The sequence below is a fragment of the Photinus pyralis genome, unplaced genomic scaffold (assembly GCF_008802855.1).
Source record: "Photinus pyralis isolate 1611_PpyrPB1 unplaced genomic scaffold, Ppyr1.3 Ppyr1.4_LG10, whole genome shotgun sequence".
Lineage (NCBI taxonomy): Eukaryota > Metazoa > Arthropoda > Insecta > Coleoptera > Lampyridae > Photinus > Photinus pyralis.
Genome location: NW_022170250.1, coordinates 13,313,274 through 13,325,736, shown reverse-complemented (window position 1 = coordinate 13,325,736; position 12,463 = coordinate 13,313,274). Strand labels below are relative to the sequence as shown.

Sequence of the window (12,463 nt, the reverse complement as noted above, 5' to 3'; positions counted from 1 at the left end):
CATTTTACAATTAAATAAACAATACACAATTGCAACTATTCCAAAAGGAAATACAAACCACCCCGCCTCTTCCCAAATTTATTCCACTAAATAAATTGAAATACTTCTTATATACAGGGTGGCTCGTCATTATTCTAGTCGTTTAAACCGAAATATGGTTTACATAACAATATTTCATTTTGCTTGTCTTTTCTTACGCACAAAAACCCTTCGTTTTGATTCATTTTTCAGTCTTCGGTTCTGAGTCTTCGGTTCTCAGTCTTCGGTTGTCAGTCTTCGGTTCTCAGTCTTCAGTTCTAAGTCTTCGGTTGTGTCTTAGGTTCTCAGTCTTCGCTTCTACGTTTTCGGTTTTCAGTGTTCGGTTTTCAATTTTCGGTTCTCAGTCATCGGTTCGCAGGCTTCGGTTCTCAGTCTTAGGTTCTCAGTCTTAGGTGCTCAGTCTTAGGTTCTCAGTCTTAGGTTCTCAGTCTTCGCTTCTACGTTTTCGGTTTTCAGTGTTCGGTTTTCAATTTTCGGTTCTCAGTCATCGGTTCGCAGGCTTCGGTTCTCAGTCTTCGGTTCTCAGTCTTAGGTTCTCAGTCTTAGGTTCTCAGTCTTAGGTGCTCAGTCTTAGGTTCTCAGTCTTCGCTTCTACGTTTTCGGTTTTCAGTGTTCGGTTTTCAATTTTCGGTTCTCAGTCATCGGTTCGCAGGCTTCGGTTCTCAGTCTTCGGTTCTCAGTCTTAGGTTCTCAGTCTTAGGTTCTCAGTCTTAGGTGCTCAGTCTTAGGTTCTTAGTCTTAGGTTCTCAGTCTTCGCTTCTACGTTTTCGGTTTTCAGTGTTCGGTTTTCAATTTTCGGTTCTCAGTCATCGGTTCGCAGGCTTCGGTTCTCAGTCTTCGGTTCTCAGTCTTAGGTTCTCAGTCTTAGGTTCTCACTCTTAGGTGCTCAGTCTTAGGTTCTCAGTCTTAGGTTCTCAGTCTTCGCTTCTACGTTTTCGGTTTTCAATTTTCGGTTCTCAGTCATCGGTTCGCAGGCTTCGGTTCTCAGTCTTCGGTTCTCAGTCTTAGGTTCTCAGTCTTAGGTGCTCAGTCTTAGGTTCTCAGTCTTAGGTTCTCAGTCTTCGCTTCTACGTTTTCGGTTTTCAGTGTTCGGTTTTCAATTTTCGGTTCTCAGTCATCGGTTCGCAGGCTTCGGTTCTCAGTCTTAGGTTCTCAGTCTTAGGTGCTCAGTCTTAGGTTCTCAGTCTTAGGTTCTCAGTCTTCGCTTCTACGTTTTCGGTTTTCAGTGTTCGGTTTTCAATTTTCGGTTCTCAGTCATCGGTTCGCAGGCTTCGGTTCTCAGTCTTAGGTTCTCAGTCTTCGCTTCTACGTTTTCGGTTTTCAGTGTTCGGTTTTCAATTTTCGGTTCTCAGTCATCGGTTCGCAGGCTTCGGTTCTCAGTCTTCGGTTCTCAGTCTTAGGTTCTCAGTCTTAGGTTCTCAGTCTTAGGTGCTCAGTCTTAGGTTCTTAGTCTTAGGTTCTCAGTCTTCGCTTCTACGTTTTCGGTTTTCAGTGTTCGGTTTTCAATTTTCGGTTCTCAGTCATCGGTTCGCAGGCTTCGGTTCTCAGTCTTCGGTTCTCAGTCTTAGGTTCTCAGTCTTCGCTTCTACGTTTTCGGTTTTCAGTGTTCGGTTTTCAATTTTCGGTTCTCAGTCATCGGTTCGCAGGCTTCGGTTCTCAGTCTTTGCTTCGGTTTTCAATTTTCGGTTCTCAGTCATCGGTTCGCAGGCTTCGGTTCTCAGTCTTAGGTTCTCAGTCTTAGGTTCTCAGTCTTAGGTGCTCAGTCTTAGGTTCTCAGTCTTAGGTTCTCAGTCTTCGCTTCTACGTTTTCGGTTTTCAGTGTTCGGTTTTCAATTTTCGGTTCTCAGTCATCGGTTCGCAGGCTTCGGTTCTCAGTCTTCGGTTCTCAGTCTTAGGTTCTCAGTCTTAGGTTCTCACTCTTAGGTGCTCAGTCTTAGGTTCTCAGTCTTAGGTTCTCAGTCTTCGCTTCTACGTTTTCGGTTTTCAATTTTCGGTTCTCAGTCATCGGTTCGCAGGCTTCGGTTCTCAGTCTTCGGTTCTCAGTCTTAGGTTCTCAGTCTTAGGTTCTCAGTCTTAGGTGCTCAGTCTTAGGTTCTCAGTCTTCGCTTCTACGTTTTCGGTTTTCAGTGTTCGGTTTTCAATTTTCGGTTCTCAGTCATCGGTTCGCAGGCTTCGGTTCTCAGTCTTCGGTTCTCAGTCTTAGGTTCTCAGTCTTAGGTGCTCAGTCTTAGGTTCTCAGTCTTAGGTTCTCAGTCTTCGCTTCTACGTTTTCGGTTTTCAGTGTTCGGTTTTCAATTGCTTTACGAAAGCCGTCCCGTGTGGCGCAGTTCAATTGAAGCTGGGCTGCCGTACTAAGAGACCATGGTTCGAATTTGGGTTTGGGCATGGATTTTTTAATGTGTGCTGGGTACGGTAGGTAGAGCAGTTTTGGTTGAAACCCCGCCCATTCCAAAATAAAGGCAACAATAAGATAAAAATAAAAAATACCGATTCCATACCAATAAATGTACCGCTCGCCTGGAATTCTGGGCTGATATACGGTTGTGGTCACGAAGTACAGAGTCCATACCACTAAATTCGGTTCACTCCCGTCTAGTGCTTTAGAAATATCGTCCAATAATCTTAGACTTCCAGTACAGAAAGAGAGGTTTATGCCGAACTCGCCTTCGGATCGCTCAGCTTTGGCATAACCTTTTAGCAAATATCAGCAAAAGAAACAAGCGAAGAAAATCTGACCATTTATGAGTGCGTCTACGAATGCCGCCGAACGAGCCTGAGGCGAGTTCGGCATAAATCTACCGCTCGCCCGGAATTCTGGGCCGGCATACGGTTGCGGTCGTGAAATACAGCGTCCATACCAATGCCGAGCGAGCCGAAGGCGAGTTCGGCATAAATTCGGTTTACCCTCGCCTAGTGTTTTAAAGATATCGTCCAATAATCTTAGACTTCCGGTACGGGAAGAGAAATTTATGCCGAACTCGCCTTCGGATCGCTCAGCTTTGGCATAACCTTTTAGCAAATATCAGCAAAAGAAACAAGCAAAGAAAATCTGACCATTTAAGAGTGCGTCTACGAATGCCGAACGAGCCCGAGGCGAGTTCGGTATAAATCTACCGCTCGCCCGGAATTCTGGGCCGGTATACGGTTGCGGTCGCGAAATACAGAGTCCATACCAATGCCGAGCGAGCCGAAGGCGAGTTCGGCATAAATTCGGTTCACCCTCGCCTAGTGTTTTAGAGATATCGTCCAATAATCTTAGACTTCCAGTACAGAAAAAGAGGTTTATGCGAACTCGCCTTCGGATCGCTTAGCTTTGGCATAACCTTTCAACAAATAACAGCAAAAGAAACAAGCGAAGAAAATTGAAGAGTGCGTCTACGAATGCCGAATCGTTCGGCTCGCCTGGAATTCGGGGCTGGTATACAGTTCCGGTCACAAAATATATAGTCTATACCAATGCCGAGCGAGCCGCAGGTGAGTTCGGCATAAATCTACCGCTCGCCCGGAATTCGGGACTGGTATATGGTTGCGATCACGAAGTAGAGAGTCCATTCCATACCAAATTTGTTTCGCCCTCCTCTAGTGCTCTAAAGATATGGTCCTATAATCTTAGACTTCCAAAAGCAGGAAGAAAGATTTATGCTGAACTCGCCTGCGGCTCGCTCGGCATTGGTAGGCGCACTCTTAAATGGTTTTGTATTGAGAAGATACAGTGTGCGAGAAGGTGTACCAGGAGTCTCAGCTAGCAAGCTCTTGTAAAATTTTTCTGACCACCAGGAGAGCAGAATGGGCAAGAAGGTTATCAGTCTTCGTTCTTCAAACTTCAGAGTACTTTTTACTCCAGTCTTCAAACAGAAATCTTTACGTGCAACCTCAATCTTCAGGTGTGAAGCTCTAAAGATTTTTATAACAGGGGTTTCATTAACGTAATTTGTGCGTTCGCCCCCTAACGAAAGTGCGCGAACTAATTTATTAGTGCGACTAATAATCCTAATGGAGCCATTAAATTAGATGCCAAAAAGCGATTAGGTCAATTTGCTGATTAAACCGCCCGCAAATCGATCGAGCAAGATGGACAGGTGCGACTTCCTGAGGGCGTCGAGCGTAATCCACGCGGCCCAAAAGTACATGGGCATGAACGACTACTACCTCCGAAGAGAGTCGGGAGAACTGAAGAGGTACGGCGCGTGTGGCCCGTACAAAATCTACCACTACTCGCTCATCGCGATCCTTTGCGTCGCCCAACTGCTCGCCGAGTTCCTGCTGAAGCCGCCGACGCCTAGGAGCGTGCTGCAGCGCGTCGTCTTCGACTATCGCGCTTACTCCGAGCTCGTCGCCGTAATCGGAATGGCTGCGAACAAGGCGATGCATGCTAATCGGGAGATTCGTTGCGTGGAGGCGATTTGCGGGTTCGACGAGGAGATGGCGCTGATTGGCTTTCCGGTGGATACGTCCGAAGTGCGCCGGTTTAACTTCGCGTACCTTTCCGCGCTGTTCTCCATGCTGGCGTTGGAGTTCCTCGGTGCTTTCGCGTTGAAGAGAAACGACCCCGGCTTTCTGATGATGCACTCGGTGTTTCTGACGAAGAACGTCTTCAAGTACATGTTCGCCGTCTCCTTCCGGCACTGGATGCTATCGGTGGCTTATCGCTTTCAGGCGATCGGTAAGTCTCTGACCGTTGTAGCGGACCGGAGCTCATTGAAGCTGTACAAGATTCGATCAGTGGCCAAGCTGCACGTGGAGCTATGCGAGATACTCGACACCCTGCAGCGCTCCAAATTGCTCACCGCCCTGCTCTTGCTGGTAGTGAATTGGATAACGGTTGTAATCGAATTTTACCACATGGCGATATCGTTGTACCAATGGGACCGTTTCGGACTGTCCATGATGCCGTTCACCTGCTACGCGATACTTTTGCATTCGATCGACAGCACTTTCATCGTAATTTGCTGCGGCCAAATTCGAACCAAGGTAACTTCCACGTCACCAGCACGAGCTACAGTCTTTGTTGCAGGCGAATCTTCTAAAGAGGCCGCTTCTGCAGCTGATGACCAACGAACGCGATGAGCACATCCGGAAAGAGGTGAGCGAGCGACATTTTCCGTCGAACCTTCCCCGAAAAGCTCCATTTCAGATTAACGCGTTCGGGCTGCAACTGCTGCACCACGACGTGAAAGTGACCGCAGGAAAGTTCTTCACGATCGACACTCCGCTGATCTTCGCGGTAAGCAAGGCGTCTTCTTCGACAAGCTGCAAAAGTCGTGTAATTTCAGATGGTTGCAGCCGGATGCACGTATCTCGTTATTCTGGTACAGTTCGAGCTGGCGTTTGCGTGAAGTTCCACAATGAATCCTGCAAAACAATGTCTGCAAATTGTTTATATCTATTATCAATTAAACTGAACTTCTAATGAACCAGTGACTATACTTAAAAGCCCAACAACAATTTTAGGGAGGGGGATATGTAACGGGACCGATTAGTACATCGCGAAATGTATGTCCTTTTGAGTCTTTACGTTGTTTTACAGATTGGCCGAGTTCATCTTATTTATTCCTTTCTTCTAAAAATGTTGCAATTTTTCAGATTCTATGGATCACAGTTTTGTGGACTCTTGTAATTCTTTTTTGTTCTTCTGTTACCCAAAAACATTTAGTGCTAGCATACTCCACAGGTCTGTCCTTTTGCAAAAACGAATGATGAGAGTATGGGTACTTGTTCTGAGGGGTATGGAGTACCCCCCCCCCCTTCCGCCAACAAAGATTGGATTAACTTTTCTCAAACACTAGAATGAGGTTTTTAGAGGAAATGGGAAAAGAATTATCGAGTCTTCCTTTACTGAGGGTACTGCTGGATCCCCCGATACTACATTCTTTTTCTTTAGCGTTAGCATAGTCCACAAGTCTGTCCGTTTACAAAAATCAATTATGCCACTTTGAGTGCTTTGTGGAAAAACGTAGTACCGGGGTCCGGGGGGTCTGGGGGTATGGAATACCCCCCAGCATACAAGTATAAAATTACCTTTTCTCAATAGCTGTCATGAAGTTGTTAGGGGAAATAGGAAAAACATTGTCGAGTCTCCCTTAGCTGAGGGTACTACTGATGAGAATTGCTGGGGGGTATTCCATACCCCCTAGACCCTCCCGTACAACATTCTTTTCCGAACACATTTATCGTGAGCATAGTCCACAAGTCTGTACGTTTACAAAAATCAATTATGCCAGTTCGAGTGCTTTGTGGAAAAACGTAGTACCGGGGGGTCTGGGGGGTATGGAATACCCCCCAGCATACAAGTATTAAATTACCTTTTCTCAATTGCTGTCATGAAGTTGGTAGGGGAAAACAATTGTCTCTCTTTGCTGAGGGTACAACTGAGGAGTATTGCTGGGGAGTATTCCGAATATCCCCCAGACCCCCCGGTACTACATTCTTTTCCAAACACAATTAGCGTTACCATAGTCGACAAGTCTGTCCGTTTACAAAAATCAGTTATGTCAGTTTGAGTGCTTTGTGGAACAACGTAGTACCGGGGGATCTAGGGGGTACTGTTAAGGAGGATTCCATACCCCCAGACATCCGGTACTATGTTCTTTTCCAAAAACATTTACTGGTGCCATACTCCACACGTATGTCTTTTTACAAAAACTATTATAGAGTCTGAGTACTTATACTGGGGGGTATGGAGTACCCCCCTCCCTCCCCCATACAAATATTGAATTATCTTTTCTCAAAAGCTATTATGAGGTTATTGGGAGAAATAGGGAAATAATTATCGAGCCTTCCTTTTGCTGAGGGCACTGCTAAGGAGTATACCTGAGTATACCCCCCCCCCCACCTCTAGGTACTACGTTCTTGCTTTTACTCTTTTTTTTTCACATACCTACCTTTCCGTCTACAACTTACTTTCCTTCTTCCTTTCTGTTCCCTAAAGTCAGTAGATATAGAAAGTACCGCAATCATCCGCCATTTTTGGGCAAATTTGCTGCCAACTTAAAAAAATTGACAAATAAAATCTAAATAGCTGTAATTTTTTATAACCTAACTTCATAGTACTGTCATGTTTTATAAAAATATATACAGATATCTCCAAACAGGTGGAAATATCCCTAATATTAAAGTTACTAGAATCTGGTAATTTCCGCCATTTTTGGGCAAAAATCATGCGTTCTCTCTCTAACACACGAGCCCATTGGATTGCGGTACTTTCTATATTTAGTGACTTTACTGTTCCCATCCGTCTTCCTCTCCATTGTCCTCCCTTTTTTTGTATCGTTTCGTCCTTCTCTCCACCGTGATTGTAAGCATCACTTTTTCTTCTGTTCCGTTCCCCGTCTCTCTCACTCTAGTATTTTTCACTTCAAAGCCTTCAAAGCGATCAGATATGCGTTCAGAGTCAATCTATTCAACGTCGATAAACTCGAAATCCCAGTCTGAATCTTGAAACCCTTCAAAATCTGAAAGCCCTCGAGAGTTTTTTAAGAATCCTCGGAGAATTCAGAACGCTCGCAGTCTTTGAAACACTGTGAGTCTTTAGTCTTCACGATCTTCAGGGTCATTAGGTCCTTTTTTCAAGGACTCTTTTGAGCACTTCAAGACAATTTGAGGTTTTGCATGGCCTTGAAAATCTTCAGTGATTTCAGAATCCTTTCTTCATGTCCCTTAAGCCTCCAAAGCACTCAGAGCTCTAAGGCCTTCAGAAAAAATCAAGAAACAGCGCATCGGTGACTTTATTATGTTACCAACCTAAAATTAGAAACATTCCTAAAATTAAAAGCAACAAAAACTAAAACTAGATCTCGTCCGCCCTCGTCCTTCGATAGAACTGTCTCGAGTAGGCCGCCGGGCCGCTATCGAAGAACCCGAACCACTTCCGCTGGTACGCGAAGATAAAGAAAAGCACGAGCGGTATCCCGAGCAGGAGTCCGATAAGGACACCGATCAAAATCGTGCCGTCCCTCTCCGGTCGATTCCCGTACCGATCCAGGCACCTCATCGACTTGTTCCCCATGTGCTCCTTGTAGAAGGTGTGGTCCACCATCTCGATCGGCGCGCCGCACCTGCAAGACGAACGTTAGCGACGGGGCGACGAAGAGGCCGCTTACTTCATCTCCTTGGCGATCGTCTCGTTGATTTTGACGTAGATTGGCATTAGAGTGTCGACGATCCACTGGTTCTCGCACTCGCACGTCCACGGGTTGTAGCGGAGGTCGAGCTGATCGAGGTGATCCCAGTGGAGGACGAGGTGGGAGTCCAGACTTGCCAGCTTGTTGTCCTCCAGGTAGAGCTTCTTGAGGGGCGGCCATAGTTCCGTCTCGACTTCGACTCGGCTCAACGCCGCCGGGTCGATGTGGCTCAGCTTGATGTTGTTGCAAATGTGCAGCTCGACCAGGTGCTCGAGGTTGCTGAGAGCTCTGGCACCGATGCTCTCCAACTCGATGTTGTAGCACAAGTGGAGGACTTTCAGTGTTGAGATGTTCGGGAATGCGCTGAAGGTTGTGCGGGGGTTACTCGTCGTTTATCCGGCGCTAACTTACCTGTCCGTTGTGATGTTCACGATGGGGTTGTTGTTGAAATAGAGAGTCTCTAGCACCTGGGCGTCCGCTAACCCCTGGGGAATCTCGGTAAAGTCGTTTCCGGAGAGATCGAGCAGCTTCAAGTGTCTGGGCGTGTGCAGAAAGTGATCGGGTAGCTGCTTGACGTGGGTGAAACGAAGGTACAGCTCCTTCAGGTAGATGATGCCGCCGATTGCGACAGTCGTTTGCAAGTCAAACACCTTGAAGGGGTTGTAGCTCAAGTCCAGCACTTCCAAAATCTCCTCGACGTGCATGAATAAGTCTTGGTCCAAAGTGTGTAGGTCATTCATGTCAAGCTTCAAGGTCTTCAACGATCTTAGGGGGTAATCTTCTCCGTCCATGCGTTTACCCTAAAAACAGTTAAAAGTGTGACTTGTCGAGACTGCAGGTGGTACCTTCAGGACCCCCGGTTTCAGAACGTTCAGATTATTGTCGCTCAAAATCAGCGTCTCCATGTTTTGCAACTCTGCAAAGCACTCGACTTTGATCTTGTTAATCCCATTACGGCTCAAATCCAAGTAGCTCAAGTTTGAAGGGGGAAAGGGCGTAAGAAGGTCGCCTACTTGAGCGCCCTTAAGCAAAACCCTGGCATATGGTATCGAATGGTTCTTCTCGTCCAGCCAACTCCGATTCTGGTACAACACCTTGGCATCTAACGCAATTTCGGAACAATCGACGTCAATTCTCTTCGCCGAGTTTTTGCACTTGCACTTGTTGCACAGCTCGGATTGGGCGTTCGAGTGAGCCAGTGCAAGGCATCCCAACACGAAAAGGTAGCGACTCACCATCACCCAGTCCATGATCGAACACCACGTAAGACAAAAACGGGCGCTTATACAAAATTTTTTTTCGAACCGATAACTACACACAGTCACTCTAATTATTGCGAAAACATTCACCTGTTCTCATCGGAATTGTACTCTAAACCCGAGCCGTATCTTATCAACGACCAAATAAGATAAAACGCTATCCATCGCTTTTAGATGTAGTGGGTGCGGAGAACCTCGATTTTTTTTGGTTTTAGCGTGACGGTGCGTCACCGCACTTCGAAAGTGACTCAATTTTTCCAAAAATTTCAATAACCAGAAGAATCTGCATTTCTTCCACACGTTTCAAAGTCCTCCGCCCTTAAATTCAACCCTCACAGTTCCAATCGAAGGTCGTCCATTTAAATTGTAAACAAATATTTTGATAATGCGCAAATTGGGCGGGGAAAGATAAACTAAAATAGCTTAATTCTATCTGGGGTATCTTTTGGAGTTACGAATTTGCTAATTTTACGTTTGGAAAATCAGATGGGAGAGAAAATGGAGGAGGGAGGGGGGGTCTGATTATTTTTATCGAGTCCAACTACTGACTAATGGCGTACCAGGAGCGCAGGCTATTAATACAATACCTCTACGCTTAGTTACATGTTCTTCTGAAAAAGTTTTATTAGGAGAACATACACGAAACATAAGCCGTAAAAACTTCCTAGCACTTTTAATTTTCCAAGCACATCTTTTTTTAACCGAAATAGCTTTTGTTTTGACATCACCAATGGATGTATTTATTGCAGATGTGTCAATCGCCCTTTGTGAGTACCCTTTTCCGACAAACCGTTTTTGCGGTACCTATAAGGGAATATACCCCATCACGATAAGAGGTCGAGGAGGAGGGCTATGGTTGGTAGAAATTAATTCCTTTCGTTGAGACCTTTCATTAGAGTACCATGAAGGATAAAACTAGCCCCCCCCCCCCCCCGGACAAAAAGAAGGGCAGTAGATGGTAGAAAGCGGTTCCTTTCGCTGAAACCTTTAATTATAATACAATGGGAGATAAAATTATTGAGACTTCTCTGTGAGGGTATAGTGCTCATACCCCCCAGACCCCTCGGTGCTGAGTTGCGTATTGTACTTCTTAGTGGAAGAGGATGTGGGAATCTTCCCAAAAACTGTTACAGGTTCTGAAGGATACACGTATTACGCTGGGGAACGCAGCACCCGGGGGCCTGGGAGGTATGGAATACCCCCCAGCATATGAAGACTTGATTACCTTTATGCTAGGGTTACCATGAGGCACATGATGCTAAGGGAAGAAATTATCGAGGTCTTCTCTGTGAAGGTAGTGCCGTGTAACTGGGGGGGTATTCCATACCCCCCACACCCCCCGGTGCTGCGTTCCGTATTGTGCTTCTTAGTGGAAGAGCATGTGGCAATCTTCCCAAAAACTGTTATGAGTTCTGAAGGATACACGTATTACGCTGAGGAACGTAGCACCGGGAGGTCTGGGGGGTATGGAATACCCCCCAGTTACACGGCACTACCCTCACAGAGAAGACCTCGATAATTTCTTCCCTTAGCACCCTGTACCTCATGGTAAGCCCTAGCATAAAGGTAATCAAGTCTTCGTATGCTGTGATGGGAGGGGGGGGGGTATTCCATACCCCCCACCATACGAAGACTTGATTACCTTTATGCTAGGGTTACCATGAGGCACAGTGTGCTAAGGGAAGAAATTATCGAGGTCTTCTCTGTGAGGGTAGTGCTGTGTAACTGGGGAGTATTCCATACTCCCCAAACCCTCCGGTGATACGTTCCGTACTGTACTTCTTAGTGGAAGAGGATGTGGTAATCTTCCCAAAAACTATTATGAGTTCTGATGGTGAGCGTAGCACCGGGGGGTCTGGAGGTAATGGTGGGCACTCCTAGCATACGAAGACTTGATTACCGTTTTCTAAGCGTTACCATGACGGTACTTAGGGAAATATAGAATAAATTAACGAGTCCTTTGTTGAGTACCCCTCAGTAGAGTACTCTCAGCTAAGGGGCGTTCGGGGCTCAACAATTCTTTCTGTATTATCCCTAGCACTATCATGGTATTTTTTGGGAGAATGGAATCTTATATACCTACTACACAAGAGCTAAACCAAGGCTCTTATTTTTTTTAGAAGAACGTAATGCCGGGGAATGGGGGGTATGGAATACCAGCCCATTAGTAGTATAGCAACACCGGTTTCAGCGCACTACTTTGACCTTGAGTTCTACGCATCCACTCCAAAGGTCATTTGAACTACTGCGCCTGCGCCAAGTATATGTCACTGAAGGTCATCGTGGTTGTTGTCGAAACTAACTAGGGTTCTTGCCTGAACTAATGCCACTGAAGTTCATCTTGGTTGTTGTCTAAACTAAAAATCCAATGAAGATATTTAATGGATTGCGATTTCGGGGAATGAGATTGGATTATCGGGCACTCTTGAGATTTGAGCCTAGGTCATCGTTGCGTGGAGGCTAATTTATTGATCGGTTATCGACGGCCACGTTCCTAGGAGATATTGATTATCGATTTCGAGAGATGCACATGGTCAATAAAGCAACGCCAAACAAAGGGGAATTCCTGACTTCATATTGGCTGACTCCTGGCTCACTGAAAACTTTAGGTGCATCCATCCCTTAGTTCAGACAAGAACCCTCTAGTTAGTTTCCACAACAACCACGATGGCGTATAGTTCAAATGAACTATGGAATTGACGCATGTACAGAAATCACGGTCAAAGTGCGTTAAAACTGCAAACTGCAAATTTTCTTGCATTTTAAATAATTTCGACGTTAAAATCATTTGTAAAATAATCGAAATTGTGAGTCCAGGACTTAGGAACATCAGCGCATGTGCGGTTAGAGTGCAAAAACAATATATTGCTATCTCTCGCACATGTTGGTTTCCGATACGACTGCGAATTTACGCAACATAAAGCGAAGGGTCAACGGACAATAACACGTCTTTGACGCACCTATTGACAAATAACGAAATTAACTAATTAATGCAATTGTGCGAGCGGACATTGACAATAAACAAGCGAAATGTACGGTATATCG

At 45.6% G+C, this 12,463-nt stretch overlaps 2 protein-coding genes across 2 annotated transcripts; one reads left to right on the top strand and one right to left on the bottom strand.

Moving 5' to 3' along the window:
• Positions 1-3,495: 3,495 nt before the first annotated feature.
• Positions 3,496-5,375, top strand: LOC116162369 (putative gustatory receptor 28b). Its single transcript, XM_031475984.1, has 5 exons — positions 3,496-3,513; positions 4,069-5,010; positions 5,054-5,122; positions 5,174-5,263; positions 5,313-5,375. The coding sequence occupies exons 1-5, from the start codon at positions 3,496-3,498 to the stop codon at positions 5,373-5,375; spliced, it is 1,182 nt and encodes a 393-aa protein (XP_031331844.1).
• Positions 5,376-7,745: 2,370 nt separating this feature from the next.
• Positions 7,746-9,540, bottom strand: LOC116161598 (leucine-rich repeat transmembrane protein FLRT3-like). The gene is made up of 4 exons (XM_031474997.1): positions 9,005-9,540; positions 8,571-8,959; positions 8,139-8,522; positions 7,746-8,093 (listed from the first exon to the last, which is right to left on the bottom strand). The coding sequence occupies exons 1-4, from the start codon at positions 9,407-9,409 to the stop codon at positions 7,826-7,828; spliced, it is 1,446 nt and encodes a 481-aa protein (XP_031330857.1). The 5' UTR covers positions 9,410-9,540; the 3' UTR covers positions 7,746-7,825.
• Between the last annotated feature and the right edge of the window lie 2,923 nt (positions 9,541-12,463).